We start from the raw sequence: 17,611 nt of genomic DNA, 5'->3' as shown, positions 1-17,611 counted from the left end.
GTGGATTGATATGGGTTCAAACTCTGATATTCCCCCTTTCAAGTTATATATTCTTGAGACTTATTTTCCTGATCTGAAAAATGGGTATAATAAAATCTATCCATGGCGTTTGTGAATCAGCTCTTTGAAGGTTGGAATGGTGTTGTGAGTTACAACATCCACTCACAGATGCTTATAATGAACAGGATTCAATTACAGACCTGTCTGGTTCAAAACTTTTAAGTAAGGTTGTCATCAATGTGGTTTTAAGGCAGGTTAGGATCAGTATGCTACATGTTTTGGGGGCTAAGTGGAAATCTAACCATCATTTATAGCATTGTTCCTAATTTCAAACAGCTGACTTGCAGATGACCTTTTGGAAATATTTTATTTGCAAGTAGAGAACTTCCTGTGTTATTAATTTTGAGAGTTGAATTTCCCTGATTGGCTGCTTTCCACTATAACATTGCTATTTAAAAGTATTTCCCTGCAGAATTTCGATTTTGTGAGAGGCTGCTATGAATTCCTTATGGGGAAAAAGTACATAGTTATGGTGGACAGATGAAAATTATTAGCTATTATTAAGGCTTACCCAGCATCCTGTAAATGTGATGAAGCCCTAGCACATAGAAAGAAACTTTAAAGTTGGTTCCACAATCTCTACATGTCTAAGCCCCACTTTGTGGCGTAAATTCTGGGTCAGCCCTGGGAAAACCCAGCTCTGCAGCCCAGGCTGGGTCTCTTCTCTCTGCTAGTCAGTCACGAATGACACCATCAGAGCTACCAAAATTAACCTCAGTTGGAATTCACACACTCACGCACTCATGCATCCACTCAGCAATTCCCCCTCAGTGAGGCGTGTTTGGTGAGCCCCACAATATAGATTTCAATCTCATAAGCTCTTGCCAAGAATTTACAGCACTGCTAATTGCTTGATTTTTTTTTTCCCCTGAGGTCAGTAAGACTTCAGGTGAAAGATAACAATCGTGCCAAGATCAGTAAAAGTTATTTCATAAGCATGATATTTTAAACCAGTCTCTGCAGATACAGTTTGTGGGTGAGTATGTGAATTAATGTGCACTGCAATGCATTTTTTGACTCTCTAATGGTTTTTAAAATTAACACTTGTTAATGATATGATTAAAATCATGTATGTAAAAGTGAAATCCCCTGTATCTGTCCCTACATTTTCCTTCCCCCACTCAATTTCACCTCCCAGAGGCAACTACTTTTTAACACGTGGGGGTACATCCTCCTACACTTTTTTTTCTCTTGAAATAATTTTAAAGTTATCCCTAGGCATTCTTTATGGTTAGAAGCCAAAACAACACTGCCATTTAGCCTCTTACAGATCTTGGAACTCTTTCATACACTGCTTATGTTGAACATATTATAAAAACAAAGAACTAAAAGAACCCTTTTTTTCCCCTGCTCAGATATTGTTAATTTCTGATTTTGAAGGCCAAAGAAAAACATTTTTTTCCTCTCATGCTTATGTTTATGCTGACTATAGGTTTATATAATCTACACAATTCCATGACCATACAGTTTAGTTTTAAAAATAGCATAAAGACAATGAAATAAAAGGAGCAGAAAGCCCAGCATTCTTTAAAAAAAAGAACAACCCCCAAAACCTTAGTTACTCTTGACATCACTTTAAAAATGTCTGAGGGAGAGAATGTCAAGAAGCCAAAAAGCATTTCTAGTTCTTTTCAAGGTCATCTAGGTAATGAGAGCAAAACAAAGAAATCAGTATAGGAATCTTTTCTTTTTCTTCAAATCTTAGATCAAGGCTTTGACAATAGGTGTTGTGTTGTGTGCCTTCACAAGTATTCTGAAGCCCCTTCCAAAATCACCTCATTTTGACATAGAAGGGAAGGTAACCAAACAGAGAGTCAAGATTCTGTATATGAAGAAAATATTTTTAATTTTTATTATTTGATAGCTACACTAAGCTTTTCACAATAATTAGGCTCCCTGAAAATTCTGCATATTTTAACATCTGCACTTGCACTTAAAGGGCTGAAAATAAGGGGTAAGGGGAGTTCTGTATTGAAAATAATCTAAAGAGAAATCCTTTGCTAGAGCAAAGAATCCAAATCACTACCCAGGAATTGGTAACTGTTTAGTATATTGAGGTTTTTATGTGTCTTGGATGATAATGTGCAGCTGTGTTTTCATTTTAAGGGATTTATGTTTAATCTTCCATTTTGTTATGGTAGTATCAGAGAGTTCGCCAGATCTAATTTGATCAATACAAAACAGAAAAATTAATTCTGGCTTCTTAAAAACAGTTAGGCATTGGTTGTTGAAATAGTGTATTCAAATTGACTAGTTTTCAGAGTTCTTCTATGTTTGGTCAATACTTAGTGAACATTCGAGGAGGGAGTGGGAACAGACAGACTGGAAGTTCAAAATTTGTAGATACTGACAGGCATATGTAGACTAGATAAACAAGATTATACCGTATAGCACAGGGAAATATATACAAGATCTTGTGGTAGCTCACAGCGAAAAAAAAAGTGACAATGAATATATGTATGTTCATGTATAACTGAAAAATTGTGCTCTGCACTGGAATTCGACATGGCATTGTAAAGTGACTATAACACAATAAAAAATGTTAAAAATAAATAAATAAAAGCAAAAGCTAAAACAAAAAAACTTAGTAAACGTTCAACTGCTCTGTAATAGGCACTCAGTGTATCCTGGTGAGTGAAAACAGACACAAAGCAAGCCCACTTTCAATAGTAACAGCAGCTAATACTTACCAAGTACTTACAACATACAGGGCTCTGTGCTAAGGCTTTATGTGTATCATCTTACTGCACCCCCTCAGCGACTCTAGGAGGAGAAATAGTACTATTCTTATTTTACAGGTGAAAAAACTGAGGCACAGCGAAATTGGTAATTTGTCCAATGTTACATAGCCAGTAAGTGGTGAAGCTGAGATTTTAATCTAGGCAGTATGACCCCAGAGTCTGCATCTTAATCACTGGGATGCTCTACGTCTCCTATTTGCTAAAAGCTCTTCTTGTAGTATACAACCTAATGGGTGAGACACTAACTGAATAATCAATTTCAGTAAGTGAAAAATTACAACTCTGATAAGTGCTATGGAAAGGAATATGAGAGAAACTCAGATTCATTGTCACCAAAATGTTTCTCTTTTCCTTATGGTTACACAGACTATATTTCATAGCCTCCCTTGCAGTTAAGTATGGTCATGCAATTAATTCTGGACCATGAAATGGGAATGAAAGTGAGACATGCACTTCCATGTCTGGATCATAAAATCTTCCTGATTTTTCCTCCTTTTCTTCTATCATCATCCCTATTTGCTGGCTGAAAAGGGTGGACTCCAAGATAGACAAAGCCTGGATCCCTGAATGACTTTATGGAGCAGCATCCCTGATAATTTGTATTGGATGGTGATAAGAGTGAAAAAAAATTATTATATTAAGCCAACTGAAATTTTGGGATTGTTTTTAATACCAGTCTGCCTATCTTGACTAATACAGAAGATGGAGCCTTGAAGTTGAATGCTGCTCTAAGGAGAAAAAAAAACCTAAAACATGTGACCTTGAATTTGCAGTTTGGTCAGGGATGGTGTGGAAATAGATATTGGAAGTTGGAATACTGGAGAGTTCTATTATGTCACAGCAAAAGCATTGCTACAACTGTTGCTTGTGACAACTTAGAAGGTGGCACACTACTTGCCTAGTAAGCCTATAGCTCTAGAAGAAGGTTCTGGAAAGAGAGTGATAGTGTGTGTTGGCTACTCTTTGCTAACTTTAGTAAAGCATTACAAGAAAGGAAAAAGCTCAAGCAAGAACTGGCTAGTTTGTAAGCAGAAGTAAAAGAGTTAGAAGTCCAGAAATTTGGGGGATAAAAGATTAGAAAGCTGACTACTTTGGGACACTGGGAGACGAAACAAAATATTAAAAACCTTTGAGTAACAAAGGTCCAGTTAGACCCAGACTCGCAGAAGAGCTCTAATTAAGAGTATGGTCTTCTGAGGAACTGAGGAAAGAAAGCAAAGACATAAATCACGCATGAGAATCATGTATAGGAAAGAACCTTGGGTGTGGTTATTGGCACATGTTCCTATTGGAAGCAAACAGATTAAAAACCTACCAAGTTTTTGATGGAATTATGTTCTCAAAGAACTCCTTTGATTATTTGGGTTGAAAGTAACCTTTGGATCCCATATTTGCACTAGTAGGAAGTGAGCTGAGCAGCCTATAAGGAAGGTATATTCCCCAGCACCCTCTTCTTGTTGAACAGCAAAGCCAGGGGTCATGGAGTACAGTGGGTAAGGGAGTTCCTTGGAAAGAAGGGTAGTATTTAAGCAAAGAACTTTCTTTACCTTTTGTAATACCTATCCTAGCAGAAGTCTGGAATTGCTGTGTATAAGTGACTGCTGTTTTTCTCCTCCAATTTGTCCTATTTTTAAATGAACATTTATTTCATTTTTCCTGTCCTTTTTGTTTGTTTTTAATAAACTTTTGGTTGACTTTACTAGTTAAGATGATCACAGATTACTTTTGCAAAAATAAAAGTAACTAACACAGAGGCAGATTTATCATGAAGTGAATGAAACTAAAGTTCTAGGAGAATCTTCCCTGGCTCTAGGAAAGTGTCTTTCCACTACAATCTCCTCTTTATCACATTTCCCTTTATGTCAGATGGTGTTGGAGGGACCCTGGATATTTTGGGTATCTGGCTAAGGGAAAGCTGAGTTGGGGATACACTTAATTTTAGGCTTAATGAAACATACTTACATGGGCTACGGTCACTTAATTAAGTTATTGCTGGCTGTCTTTGTCTAGCAACAGATTCCAGGAATATTCCTATGACCCTCTGCACTGATTCACCTGGCATCCTGTCATGGAGGTACAGAGCTAGAGGTCATAACGTGATATGAACACATGGCTGGCACTGGAAGTAAGTGGGTAGTATGGGAGACAGAGAGTTGGAAACATCAAGAGCCAGAAGCTAGTCTAGAGAAGACTCTTCTAATCATCAGTCATGTATAACTGTAAGTAGAGAATTTGGTCCTCATTGGTATCAAACCAAAATGGAAGTTCTCTCCTGTCAGGAATATACTCAGTAATGCAGTGTGTATAATTTGGGGGGGGGGCAGTTTATTCTTGTAGCTTATTTTATTTTTTCCCTTTTTAATTGAAGTATAGTTGATTTACAATGTTGTATTGGTTTCTGATGTACAGCATAGTGATTCAGCTATACACACACACATATATATATATATATATATACACATATTCTTTATCATTACAGGTTACTACAAGCCATTGAATATAATTCCCTGTGCTATACAGGAGGACTTTGTTGTTTATTTACTCTGTACACAATAGTTTGTATCTGCCAAACTCCCAGTTTATCCCTCAGTGGGTATAATTTTAAATTCATCATACATTTTGTTTCTATTCTTTTTTTAAGTGGGAATCACATGAAATGGGATTAATCAAAATTCCTGAAACAATATTACCAACAGATTGTATGATATGTGTGAAGTGGTTTTTTATGCATCCCAGCTATCGTAATAAAGATAAATGTGATCAATCATGCTAGAGGAAAAACTAAATTATCTATTGTTCTCATAATTAAAAAGTTATTTAAAAAATTACTGTCATATTCATAGCACTGATCCCATAGGCTTGCTGTGACATTGAAATGGGGTTAGGCATACAAAGTACCTGGGTACAAAACTTGTCAAATAGCAGGATGCCAGTAAATGATATTTACTAAGCCAAAAAAAAAAAATTGAGGTAATCAAAGAATATGCAGCCAAGAAATTTAGGAAAAAAAGTATTGAAGTTATGTTGGATATTTAATTAAATGTCGTATTTCTCAATTTTGTAATGTTTATAGTATTTAAACTCGTAAAATGAGTAATCTGTTGTGACTCCTTTTTTTAGTCTAAATAAATATACATTTAATCTAATTCTGTATTTGTAATTTTTGTATTAGTTTGTATTTAAAGGGCCCCACAAAATGTGGATCCTTCTCTCATATTATATGTATACATATGTATATTTTCAAATATACATACGTATGCTGTATGTCAATTATATCTCAGTAAAACTGGAAGAAAAACATAAGGATCACATTCTTCTTAAAAAAATTTTGGCAGTTTCTTAAAAAGCTAAATGTACAGCTACCATACAAGCAAATTATCCAATTCCTGGGTATGTATCCCAGAGAAATGAAAAGTAATGTTCAGAAAAAATACTTGTACATTAACATTTATAGCAACCTTAAACATAGTAGCACCAAACTGGAAACAACCCAAACGTCCTTCAGCAGGTGAATGGTCAGTGATAATTCAGACCATGGAATACTTTTCAGCAATAAAAAGAACAACTATTACTACTCACAATGACAGGGATGAATCTCCACAGAATTATGCTGAGTGGAAAAAGCCAGTCCCAAATTGTTACACATAATATGATTCCACTGTATTTATAAAAATGGAATACAGATTAGTGGTTGCCAGGAGTGAAGGAGGGGGTGGTATCAGGAGGAAAATGGGTGTGTCTATAAAAGACAACTTGAGGGATCCTTGTGTTCATGGAAATGATGGAATGTTTTGTATCTTTGTATCAATGTCAATATCCTGGTTGTGATATTATACTATAGTTTTGTAAGACATTACTATTGGGAGGAACCTGGGTGAAGGGTATTTCTAACAAATACATATGAACCTATAATTATTTCAAAATAAAAAGTTTAACTTAAAAATACATCCACATATATCAATGCAAGTTCTTATTCCTTTAACTGACCTCAGGCGAAGAGTTATGCATGCTGTCACTGAAGAGCAGCTGTTAGAACTGAGGACATCTCAAATATTAAGGGATTAAACTTGATAGAAACTCACAGATATGAAAATGTCCATTGCAAAGGAAACAATGGGTAAATAATTTAATTTTGAAGGAGGAAACTTTAGACACCATTTTGTCTGTAACTTGAATTTATCTTGGCTGCCTTACGACCAGTCTCTACATAGTATGGTATTCAGAAGACACATGGGTCTGATATCCAAAAAAGAAGTTTAAAATATTTTAGATTTTTAGGGAATATTTTTAAAGAGGCACCAAAGTATATTGCAAGACAGTGATAAAATGTTAACAGTCCTTTCAACCATCTAATTCCTCCAAGTCCCTCTCATTATGACAGTTGCTGCTTCATTTTTCTCATCTTCTTCCGTTTCTCTCCTTCTCCTGCAACTCTGTCTAGAATGACTCATACATTTTTGTAACTCAGCTTTTTGATTGTATTGATCAACTTAGTTCCTGGGCACCTTACATTTCTCCTGTTACTATTATCCTGATCCACACAACTCTGTCCCAGGAAGGACTTGGGAAAACACTGAAATGTCTTTAGAAGGATGGAGAATAGAGGTGGGTGGGGAAGGGAGGAGGAAGAGGAAGTCTGTGCATACTTACAAGTTTCCGAAAAAGGAAAATAAGAATTACCTCAGTTCTTAGTCACCCCCCAAAAAAAGAATTTTTGACGAGAGACAAAAAGCATGATATAAGCAAGATTTTTATTAGTGAAGTAAAAAAAATAGTGAAAGATGGTACCCTCCAGAGAATCGAGAATCGAGAGCGGGCCAATCCAACAGAGGAAAAATGGCGCCGTTTCTTTGTTTCTCCTGTTTTTATATCCTGGTTTCGTGATTGATTGACTGATTGACAACTCAGCTTCCCTGCGCTCTGGCATGCCACTCCGCTTTTGGGTAGGTTCATTGGGTCAAGTTATACCAGGGCCCCCTCGCAGGCACAGCTGCAGCTCTTTGATTTTAACTGACTTCTTTTACTGACCCTCATTTAGAGAAAGTAAAAATTTCTGAATTGTTCCTTTCCCTGTCCTCTCCCCCTGCCCAGTGTTCATGTCTATCTAAACTACCTAATAATATGATCTGCCCTGTAAGGGGTCAATACACATCCCTGGTGGAAATAACCCCAAGGCGAGTAAGGAAGTCTGGGTTCTAGCTCTGCTTCTACCAGGTTCCATGACTTTGAACAGGTCATGTCTGTCTTTTCTATGGCTCAGTATGCCCCCTGAAGGGGAGGCAAGATCAACTCTTAGATCCTATCCAGCAGTAACATTCCTTGCTTCTGGTCTGTCTTGGGCCCTGCGGCTGTGGCAGTGGTGGCCTTGAGCTAGCCAAGAAGACTTTCCCTCGTTTCTCCCTCACTCTACTGGGGCAAAGGGATATCCCAGAAGTACGGATTCTTCCCTGAAACTGGTTGCCTCTTTAGTGTCCTTCTAAAACACAAGGGTGACCATCTCCTGTCTGGGGGCTCCGATGCACCTCCTCGGATTCCCCAGGGGCTGCAGGATAGAGTCCCTAGACTCTGCTGAGGATCCTAGGCCGAAAGTAACGCCTGATGCCCACACATTTCGGAATCAGTTTCAGGACTCAAGTCCCAGGCCCTCAGCAGGCCCACCGCGCAAGCGCAGCCTCCCGCCCTGGCGAAGGGGGCGGAATCCGAGGCGGAGGCAAGGTGAGAGGGAAGAGTAGGGAAAACCCCGCCTCCGGATCATCACGTGGGAGGCGGAGTCGGAAGCGTGACGGCGTGCGCGGGGGCGGGGCTACCGCTGCGCGCGGGCGCGGGGGCGGGGCGTGGCGCGGCGCTCGCGGCTGCTGTCTGGGAGGGAGGCCGGGCAGGCGGCGGAGCGGCGCGGCTCTCAACCTGACGGGGAAGTGGCCCGGACGGCCGTGGCTGACTGCCCCGGGGCGGACGGACGGACGACGGAGGCGGGAGGTGGGAGCCGAAGCCGGGCGACCTAAACAGCGAGCGGGTCAGGCTCAGCGTCGGCCACCCTAGTCGGTCCGCTGAATGAAGTGCCCGCCCCGCTGAGCCCGGAGCCCGGCGCTTTCCCCGCAAGATGGACGGTTTCGCCGGCAGCCTCGGTGAGTACGGCTGCGAGTCCTCCGTCTCCTGCGCAGGGTGGGAATCTTGTTCCCTGCACACGCGGCCCAGGCCTGCTCTCCACCCTGCCCCTCGGGATGGCAGCAGTTTCAGTGCACATGTTCCCCTCGAGCCTGCCGCCCCTCAGCGGGCTCCGGAGGACTCAGAACCCCTCCCCCATGCCAGACCTCCTCTGCAAGACCCTCCTTCCCTCCCAGCGTCCCCTTCAGTGCGGGGCCCTTCTTCCCCAAAGTGGGAACCCCTTCTCTCAGAGAGGCCCCCTGTATCTGGTACGCCCCTCCCCATACTCTGACGGCTCCCCGCACCTTCAGGGTTAGGATACCCCTTTCTCAAGCCCTGAGCTCTCTTCTGGGTACAACATTCCTCCCCCCTCCCACATACCGAGCTCTCTTTCAGGGTAGGGACACCCCTTACCCACGCAGAGGCTCCCTTTTAGGGTAGGGACCCCCATTCCCTCTTCGGGAAGGGGGCACCCCCCCTCCTGTCTTCACTGTGCGTTTGGAGTCTTCTTTTAAGTATCTGTCAGCGTAACTGACAACTTCCCTTGACTCCTTCCACTTCTGTGAACGTTTTGCAGTAGTGGAGAGAACCAGAAGCACTGAAGCATCATTTGCTTAATACAGGAAAGGAAGAGGTGCATCTGTGTTAGGGGACCCTCTTTAAGAGAGGAGTGAAAGCAGAAGTATTTTCTGGCGCTGCAAGCATACTGGGGAGAAGTAATCCTGCCCAGTGAATCCATAGAAAAGGGGGCCTCTGTCCGGGAAAGAGAGGATTCTCCATTTTTGGAATATGTTGTCTTTGTGGAATGGAGAAAGGGAAGAGGTTATTGAGTGAGTAGGCAGAAGTATGCTTTCAGTGTCCCCTTTCACCCAAAGATAGTAAATTTTGTAACTGGGTAAGGGGATCAGAACTCGAGGCTGGTACTCAGTGCCCTGTAATCTGTGTCTGGAATTACTATTCTTTGAGAGGCCATTGGAATCTGGTTACTGTAAAGATTGAGCTCAACTGTTAACGGTGAGAGAAAGAGTTTCTGCTTTGGCTGATACTGCAGTTATGTGATACCTGCTGCTAGATTTGTATTTTGAGTATTTTATGTGGAGGTAGCTTGTATTCAGACACCTTTCTTTTGCATTTCTTTATAATAAATTCCTAGTTGGTTTATGTTCATGGCTCAGTGCATGATCTGGCTATAGGCCATATTTTATTCAGACATACTGGGATTAGATGGGTTTTTTCTAATCTAAAGTAAAAAAGTAAGTCAAAGAGCAATGGACCCATTATGGGTATTAAATAATGAAACCAATAATTTGGGCCCTTTCTTTGGGAAGAAAACACACACACACACACTCTCACTCTTGAGGACTTTGAGAGTGGAAATCCTAAAATAGGAGGCAACTGAGTGTTTCTCTTTCCTCCCCAAAGGCACCTGTTGTCCATTATCTAACCTTTGATGTCTTATAATTCCTTACATAGTGAAGTTGTTTCATTCTTGGGCTCCTTTTAAAGAGGCATCAACTTTTCACTGTTTTTTTAGCCTTGTGCCTGGATTTATTCACTAATCTGACTGAACTGAAAGACTTGTCCTTTGTTTACAAAGAGGTAATCATACACTAGGGCAAAAAACTGAGTGTCTTGAGGGGTGTTGGGGGACTGAGATATCTGCACTGTTGACTCCTCAGCCTGTAAGAATGGTAGGATCACTACTTAAATTAGAATCAGCTTTTACTTCTTCCCTGATGATTCTGAGGACTTGAGAAGGCTCATCAAAGCTTCATCTTCTGTAAGCGTTTTGTGGGAGTCTTTCTCACTAATTGGGGGCATTTAGGTTTATTTTGAAACAGTGGATGTGCCTTGTTAAATGACTTTATCCCTTCTTACCCAATTCATGAAGCAACTGACAGGAGAAGCTGAAAGATGAAGATGAATTTTAGTTGGGGCTCCCACTTTTCATAAAGAGCGTTATAGCTGACCCTGATGTTGAATTTGTTTTTTTCATTTGATAATTTTTTTATTCTTTTGATGCCATCCTTGGGTGGTATCTTGATGAGACTTCTTTTTCAAAATGTGATATTGATCAGAAGGGGAAATGCCTGTCTCTAAAGAGCCTGTGTCAGCACTGAGGGAAAGAAATGGTTCCTGACTATATTTCTGGAGCTGCTCTTGATGAAGATACTTCTCAGCAGGAGCTCTGTGCTTTCTCTTTCTGTCCCCCTTGAAAGAGTCAAACTAGGCCCCAACTTAATTGAAACCTTAAAGGGTTGGGGGTGGGGGAAGGGTAATGCTGGTATATTTTACTGGTAGTCTTTAAGCAGAGCTTTGCTCGCTCTTGCCAAATTGCTTGTTTCTGCTCCTGCAGTTCATTAGTCTAGAGCTTACAGTTGCATTGATCTTTATTTTATCAAGAGAGCCGTGAATGTAAAGGCAAGCTCTTGTATTCTAGGAGATGTTAAAAAAACTTTTTTTTTAACCAAACAAGAATTCAAAACGTGAAGTTCTTCTGGGGTCATAAGTATTGAAAGTGTTTATTCTCAAGGAAGTGTACATGTGTATCTTCTTTTATATACTAGATGGGTTCTTGGGAAAAAAAATGAGAAAATTACATTTTTATAAGCAGAAAAGCTGAGTGCTTTATAAATAGAATGATTCTAGAAAAGCTGATTATTTAAAGGGATCTTATGGTGCATCATTTTGTAAAGTGAAAAACTTTTGAAATTCAAACTGTACCCTTGATTGTTGAGTGTTTAGATAAGGAAAACACTATTACGTGCATTTTATAAGATGTCTAATGGCAGCTAAAGCTGTGTAGTGGTTTTGAAATTGAGAGGAATTTTAGGTGATTGGCTTTGTTACATATGCCACATTGAAGTTATATACCTGTTGTATTACTTTTGTTTTACCTGAAAACAAGTAAAGGATGCTTTTAATCTCTGCAGCTGATGAATTTCAGGCAATTTGGCTGGCAGGTGCTTGTACTCTAGAATTTTCTTTAAGTGTAGTATGTTTTAGTTTCTGAATTTTGGTAATTTAAAAAGGCAGCATTTTAGGATCAAAACTTTTTTTAACTTAGTGAGGGGAAGGTACCCTAAACAATCTGTCTTGATGTCCTGCCTCCAGATCAGTATATACATATACATACACATAGAAAATGTATATGCAGTATATATTTTAAATCTCAGATCTGCGTACAAAAGTGAGAAACCATTGACACAGCTTTTCTAGTTGATTTTCATTAGAAAGGGGTTAGGTGCATCTCATGCTTAGTTTTTTTAGCATATCTTTTTCATAATAAAGATTTTAGTTTTAAGACTTGGAATTAGCCTATAAGTTTAGTCAGTGTTTATGCTTTAAAGAAAGCGTACAGTTAACCATGTCAGTTTTAACTTTTTCGGCTCCAAAGTTTAAAAGCAAAACAAAACTCCAAAACTTCTTTTTAAGGAAAAACTGTAATGAATGAAATTGTAGAGTTAGTATAAGAAACATAACATTCTCAGTGCAGTAGTAGTATTCTTCAATTTATGAAATATTTTAAGAAAACAATCTTTAACATCACAGTATAGAACTATCATTTCTCATCTCAGCTGTACGCTTGGGTTCTTAAAGGAACTATGTAGTGCATGATTTTTAAATATTAATCTGGTCTAAAGCATTTTTATGTTTATTCATATAAAATGTTCCTCATGTAATAACATTACTTGGAGAATTTTTTTCTTAACTTTTAATTTCTTACTGGTTGTCTCTTGAAGGGCTCAAGATAAGCTTACTAATATATGGTATGACATGAGTAGTAACTCTTAAATGATTACTACAGTATTTATAACATAAATAAGCTGGAGTATTTCTTGACACGTACGTGGATTAATACCTGTTTTGTGACATGCTTCTTGCCCTTCAGGAGCTTACTATCTGGTTTTAAATACATATCTAGAGATAGTGAAGCTTAAGTAAAGCAAGAGAAATGGGAGTTGAAAGGAGAAGCACCGTTTAGAATGCAGTGCCATGTATCAAGCCTGTAACTTTTGAGATGACATTTGGAGATTGCTAAATTTATCTCTATAGATCCTGGCTTTTTAAAACCGTGAAATAATTTGTTTAGCAGTCCAAATATTAGGGAATGATATTACTTGGATCTCTTCTGCTTTGTGTTTAAGTTTGGCATGTAGAACAAGTAGTATGTTAATTTTATGCACGAGTCTATTTCTATTACATGTAAAACTTCAATAATTTGTTCATAAGGAATTTGAGAAGAGTATTTTGATTTTAAGATAGATTGATTCTGAACTTTTAAAAAGTCTAAGGAAATAATCTACTTAATCAGCTACTACCTCAGTGTGGAAAATCCGAAATCTATACTATATTTCTGTGTCTGTGTGTGATCTTTTGTCCTTTGGTTTTTAGCTGTCTCAGACTAGTATAATGCCTTCACTTTGCATATTGCTTTATAGTTTACAAAAAGCTTTATCTCATTTAATCTGCATGCTAACCTTGGGAGAGAAGAAATTATTCTCCTTTCATAGATGAGAAAACTAAGGGTCAGAGAGTTTGCAGTTTTTAAAAAAGACTGTTAGAATCCAGATTTTTCTTTTCTTTTTCTTTTTTCTTTTTTTTTTGGTGGGGAGTGGGGTGGGAAGCCTAATTTGTCAGGTTTGTATCCAATGAGAACACAATACAAAAGAAGAAAAAAACAAATTGCCTTTTTTCTAGTTTATCTATAAGCAACTGATGTTAACATGTTGATGTACTTGTTTTTAGTCTTTTCCTATGCCTACTTGTTTACACAGTTAAAATTATACTATAGATATAATAATGTGTTCAGGTTTTTTTCTTAGATCCTAACCATTTTCTCCACTTGAACTCAGATTTTTCTGATGGAGTCCAATGTTCTTTTTCCTATCCCATTACAGACTCTTCAAAACCAACTTGTACATCAAATCTAACATACCTGAAACTGAGCTCCTCTTTCTCTAAATCAGTTTCTTTTCCTTATTTTCCAGTCTGTTATCACCCAGCCTTGAAATCTTAAAACTATGTTTGATTCCTTTCCATTTTTGCCTACCATATTAAAATTTCTTCTATGACTTGTCAATTCTTGTCACCTTTTCCCATTCCTCACTTTGCTTTTCTACCACCACAGTTGAAATACTTACTTTTCTGTGTTTGGATGATTGCATAACCTGAAGAATCTCCACTTGTCTATAATTTATTTTGGGTGAGGGGAGGGCTTCAGATTAATCTTCCTAAAGCAGTGCTTTGACCGTGCTCTTCCAGATCGCTTCATTGTCTTCATGACTAAATTCAAGTACTTTAGCTTTGTTCTCAAAGTCCTCCATTATCTCTTTCTACTGTCTTAACATATTCTGGCCTAAATGACCTATTTCTTATTCCCCATAGTTGGTTGGCACTTTTTCATCCTTGTGACTATTCTCTCCTGAAGTACCCTTCAAGGCTTAACGCAAATATTGTTTCCTTTCTGAGCACCCTTATTTGTTCTCTTTCATTCCCAACTCAAAGTATTCACCCTTGAACTTTTAGCATAGGAGCGTTCTTAGGGCACTTACCACAGAATATCTCTTCTCCTAAAGTAGAAGTAATTATTCCAAGTCTTAAAATTATTATGTCTTATTTTCCCGGCAAAATTATAAACCTGTTGAAGGCTGAAACTCTCATGTGTCTTTGAAATCTCACAGCAGGGCAGTGGAGATTTCATGATTCAGTAAAATTTGGGGGAAAATTATTGGGAGACCAGTATGTAATTGGCAACTTACAATCTTTACTTTTACCATTGGTTCATTAAAAACAACAATAACAACAACCACCAAACAACCTTGGAGACCAAAAAATTATCATACAGAATCTCAGAATAGAATTCTTTAAAGAAATTGAATAATTCATTATGTTCTTATTTCACCTGAAATGAGTGAAAACTTTCTTCCAGACTTTATTGGGAATCTGATAAAGAACTCTGTGTCAGGTTCTAGGGTAGTATTTTTCAAGTGCAGGTCTTACGTATGACCTATTATGGATTTAGAAATCAGTTTATTTGGGGTCAAAACAAATGTTAAAAATAGGAGGAGAGGGGCTTCATGAGGGTGGAGTAGAAGAATACGGAGCTTACCCTCTCCAATGAATACAGCAAAAATACATCTACATATGGAACAATTCTCACAGAATACCTACTGAACTTTGCCATAAGATCTTGTACAATTGGAACTACAAGGGAAATCTTTACAAAACCAGATAAACAACAAGGTTCTATTTATAGCATAGGGAACTATATTCAATATCTTGTAATATTGTAAACTGACCATACTTCAATAAAAATACATATACCAAAAACCTTGTAATAACCTATAATGAAAAAGAATATGAAAAGGAATATGAATGTATAACACATTTTGATTTAGACTAGACATTGACACAACATTGTAAACCAACTATACTTCAATAAGAAACTATTTTTAAAAATTTTTAAAAATAGGAAATGAAGAAAAAAGATTATAAAATAATTGGTGCTTCATATGATATTGCTTCAAGAAACTTTTAATTTCAGTTTTATATGTTTGCCTTAGATGGCAGTATAAAATTGATTTCTTATAAGGGGTCACGATCAGATGAAAAATACACATTTAGTGGCTATTTCCTGTCTTTAAGAGACTAATTGGGAAGGCTGACATAGACATGAAAAGGCAGATAACAATCACAGGTAGTTGTAGTGAATTGTGCTGTTTTTGGAAAGTTTTTAGAATCTGAATATAGTAATTAAAATACAGTTAATGTCAATAGCAGCAAAACTCTATAGTTATAGAATCAATGTAATTCAGGCAAACTCAGTATGAAGAAATGTGGTTTTCTAAAACTAATAGTCCTGGGGTGTATTATTTACTTTGCAGAAGGATTCACCATGTGGTTTTTCCCCGGCTTTCTTAATGAGGTTGTCTCTGTCTTGACTGGTTCTCTACTCATTAGCTTTTTAAAATCTGTCTAGTCTTTAAGACATGGCTCAAGTACACTTGTTTTTTCTGGAAGCTGCATCTGATTATTCTAGTCTTGCACTCAAACTGTTGCACTGTAGTGCTCCTAAAGTGGAGACCAAGTGCTTACACATAAGGGATCTGGGAGTGTAGCCAGAAATTGAGTCGACCTAACCAAAAAATTCATACAATTATTTTTCAACCATTATAATAAAGATTGATCCAGACAGGAATCACTGATAGATGCTAAGTCTAGGGGGATATTTTGATGAGGAGCAGGATGTTTGCATGGTCTTAAATATCTCCCCATATATTGCTTCTTAGTTGCAAGGGGAAAAAAGTAGTAACTCTATACAGTGATGAAATCAGACAGCACCTTGAGTACATGATCAAAATAAATAGCACGAGTGGACATTGTCTGCCCCCGAATGTGATGCCCTGCAAAGAACACATCACTTACGTAGTTCTCCAGCTAGGAATGCATAACCTGAATCTAATCATGAAGAAACACTGGACTCCAAATGGGGAACATCCTATTTTTTTTTTTAAGGGTGGGGAGAGTGTACCCTTTTTTTTTTTTAATGTTAATGTTACAAAGACAAAGGCTGTGTAAATGAAGGAGACTAAAGAGACATGGCAACTACTTGTAGTACTTGATCCTAGAATGGATCTTGTTTCAGAGGGGAAAATGCTATAAATGATATTATTGAATCATTTGCCAAAATTGGAATATGGATGGTAGGTTAGATAAAAGCATGCAATCAATGTTATATTTACTACAATTGATAACCTTAGGATAGTTATGTAAGATAATATTTTTATTCTTAGGAAATATACACTGAAGTTTTTAGGAATAAAGTGCCATAATATGTAACTTACTCTCAAATGGTTCAGGAAAAATTATGTTATATATATATGTGTGTGTGTTTAACATATATACACATATATGTGTATATACATAACCGTGTGTATATGTGTGTATGTATAGAGAGGAGGAGGGAGGCTGGAAGGATTCTCATGTGCAAATAATGCAAATGAGTAAAATGTTAACAATAGATGAATTTGGTGAAAGTTGTGCACGTGGTTTTTTTGGTACTATTCTTGGTCTTACAGCTCCTCTGTAAGCTTGAAATTACTATTTTAAAATCTCTTTATACTTAAAAAATTTTTTTATTGGGGGAGGTAATTAAGTTTATTTATTTTTATTTATTTATTGAGGTACTGGGGATTGCACTCAGGATCTTGTGCATGCTAAGCACACATTCTGCTACTGAGCTATGTACCCTCCCCTGAAATACAATTTTTTTAAGTTGAGGTTTATTTATTTGTTTTTTGTGGGGTTTGGCGGGGAGGGGTAATTTGATTTATTTATTTTTAATGAGGGCACTGGGGATTGAACCCAGGACTTCGTGCGTGCTAAGCATGCACTCTACCACTGAGCTATACCCTCCCCCTTGAAATTATTTTTAAATGAAAAGTTTTTTTAAAAATCTTAGTGAACTTTGTTTTAAACTCCATAGTATTTGAAAATAAAGAAATATCTCCTCTCCCAGAAAATTCTAGGCAAACTTTTGGGATAAAACTGTGGCTCCTAGCGGGGAGGGGATAGCTCAAGTGGAGGAGATCCTGAGCTCAATCCCCAGTACCTCCTCCAAATATAAATAAATAAATCCAGTTACCTCCGTCTCATTGAAAAAA

The 17,611-nt window shown here is 37.9% G+C and overlaps 1 protein-coding gene across 4 annotated transcripts in view; it reads left to right on the top strand.

Annotated features, from left to right (window-relative positions):
* Window positions 1–8,616: 8,616 nt before the first annotated feature.
* EML4 (EMAP like 4) overlaps window positions 8,617–17,611 on the top strand; it is a 124,886-nt gene continuing 115,891 nt past the window's right edge. For all 4 annotated transcript variants that reach the window (XM_072937813.1, XM_072937812.1, XM_006211460.4 and 1 more), the window contains exon 1: window positions 8,617–8,926. In XM_072937813.1, the coding sequence (XP_072793914.1) occupies window positions 8,902–8,926 (25 nt within the window). In that variant the 5' untranslated portion in view covers window positions 8,617–8,901. The remainder of the gene's footprint in view (window positions 8,927–17,611) is intronic.

The sequence above is a fragment of the Vicugna pacos genome, chromosome 15 (assembly GCF_048564905.1).
Source record: "Vicugna pacos chromosome 15, VicPac4, whole genome shotgun sequence".
NCBI classification, from domain to species: domain Eukaryota; kingdom Metazoa; phylum Chordata; class Mammalia; order Artiodactyla; family Camelidae; genus Vicugna; species Vicugna pacos.
The sequence above is the reverse complement of the archived record's forward strand: the minus strand, read 5'-3'. Positions and strand labels throughout refer to the sequence as shown.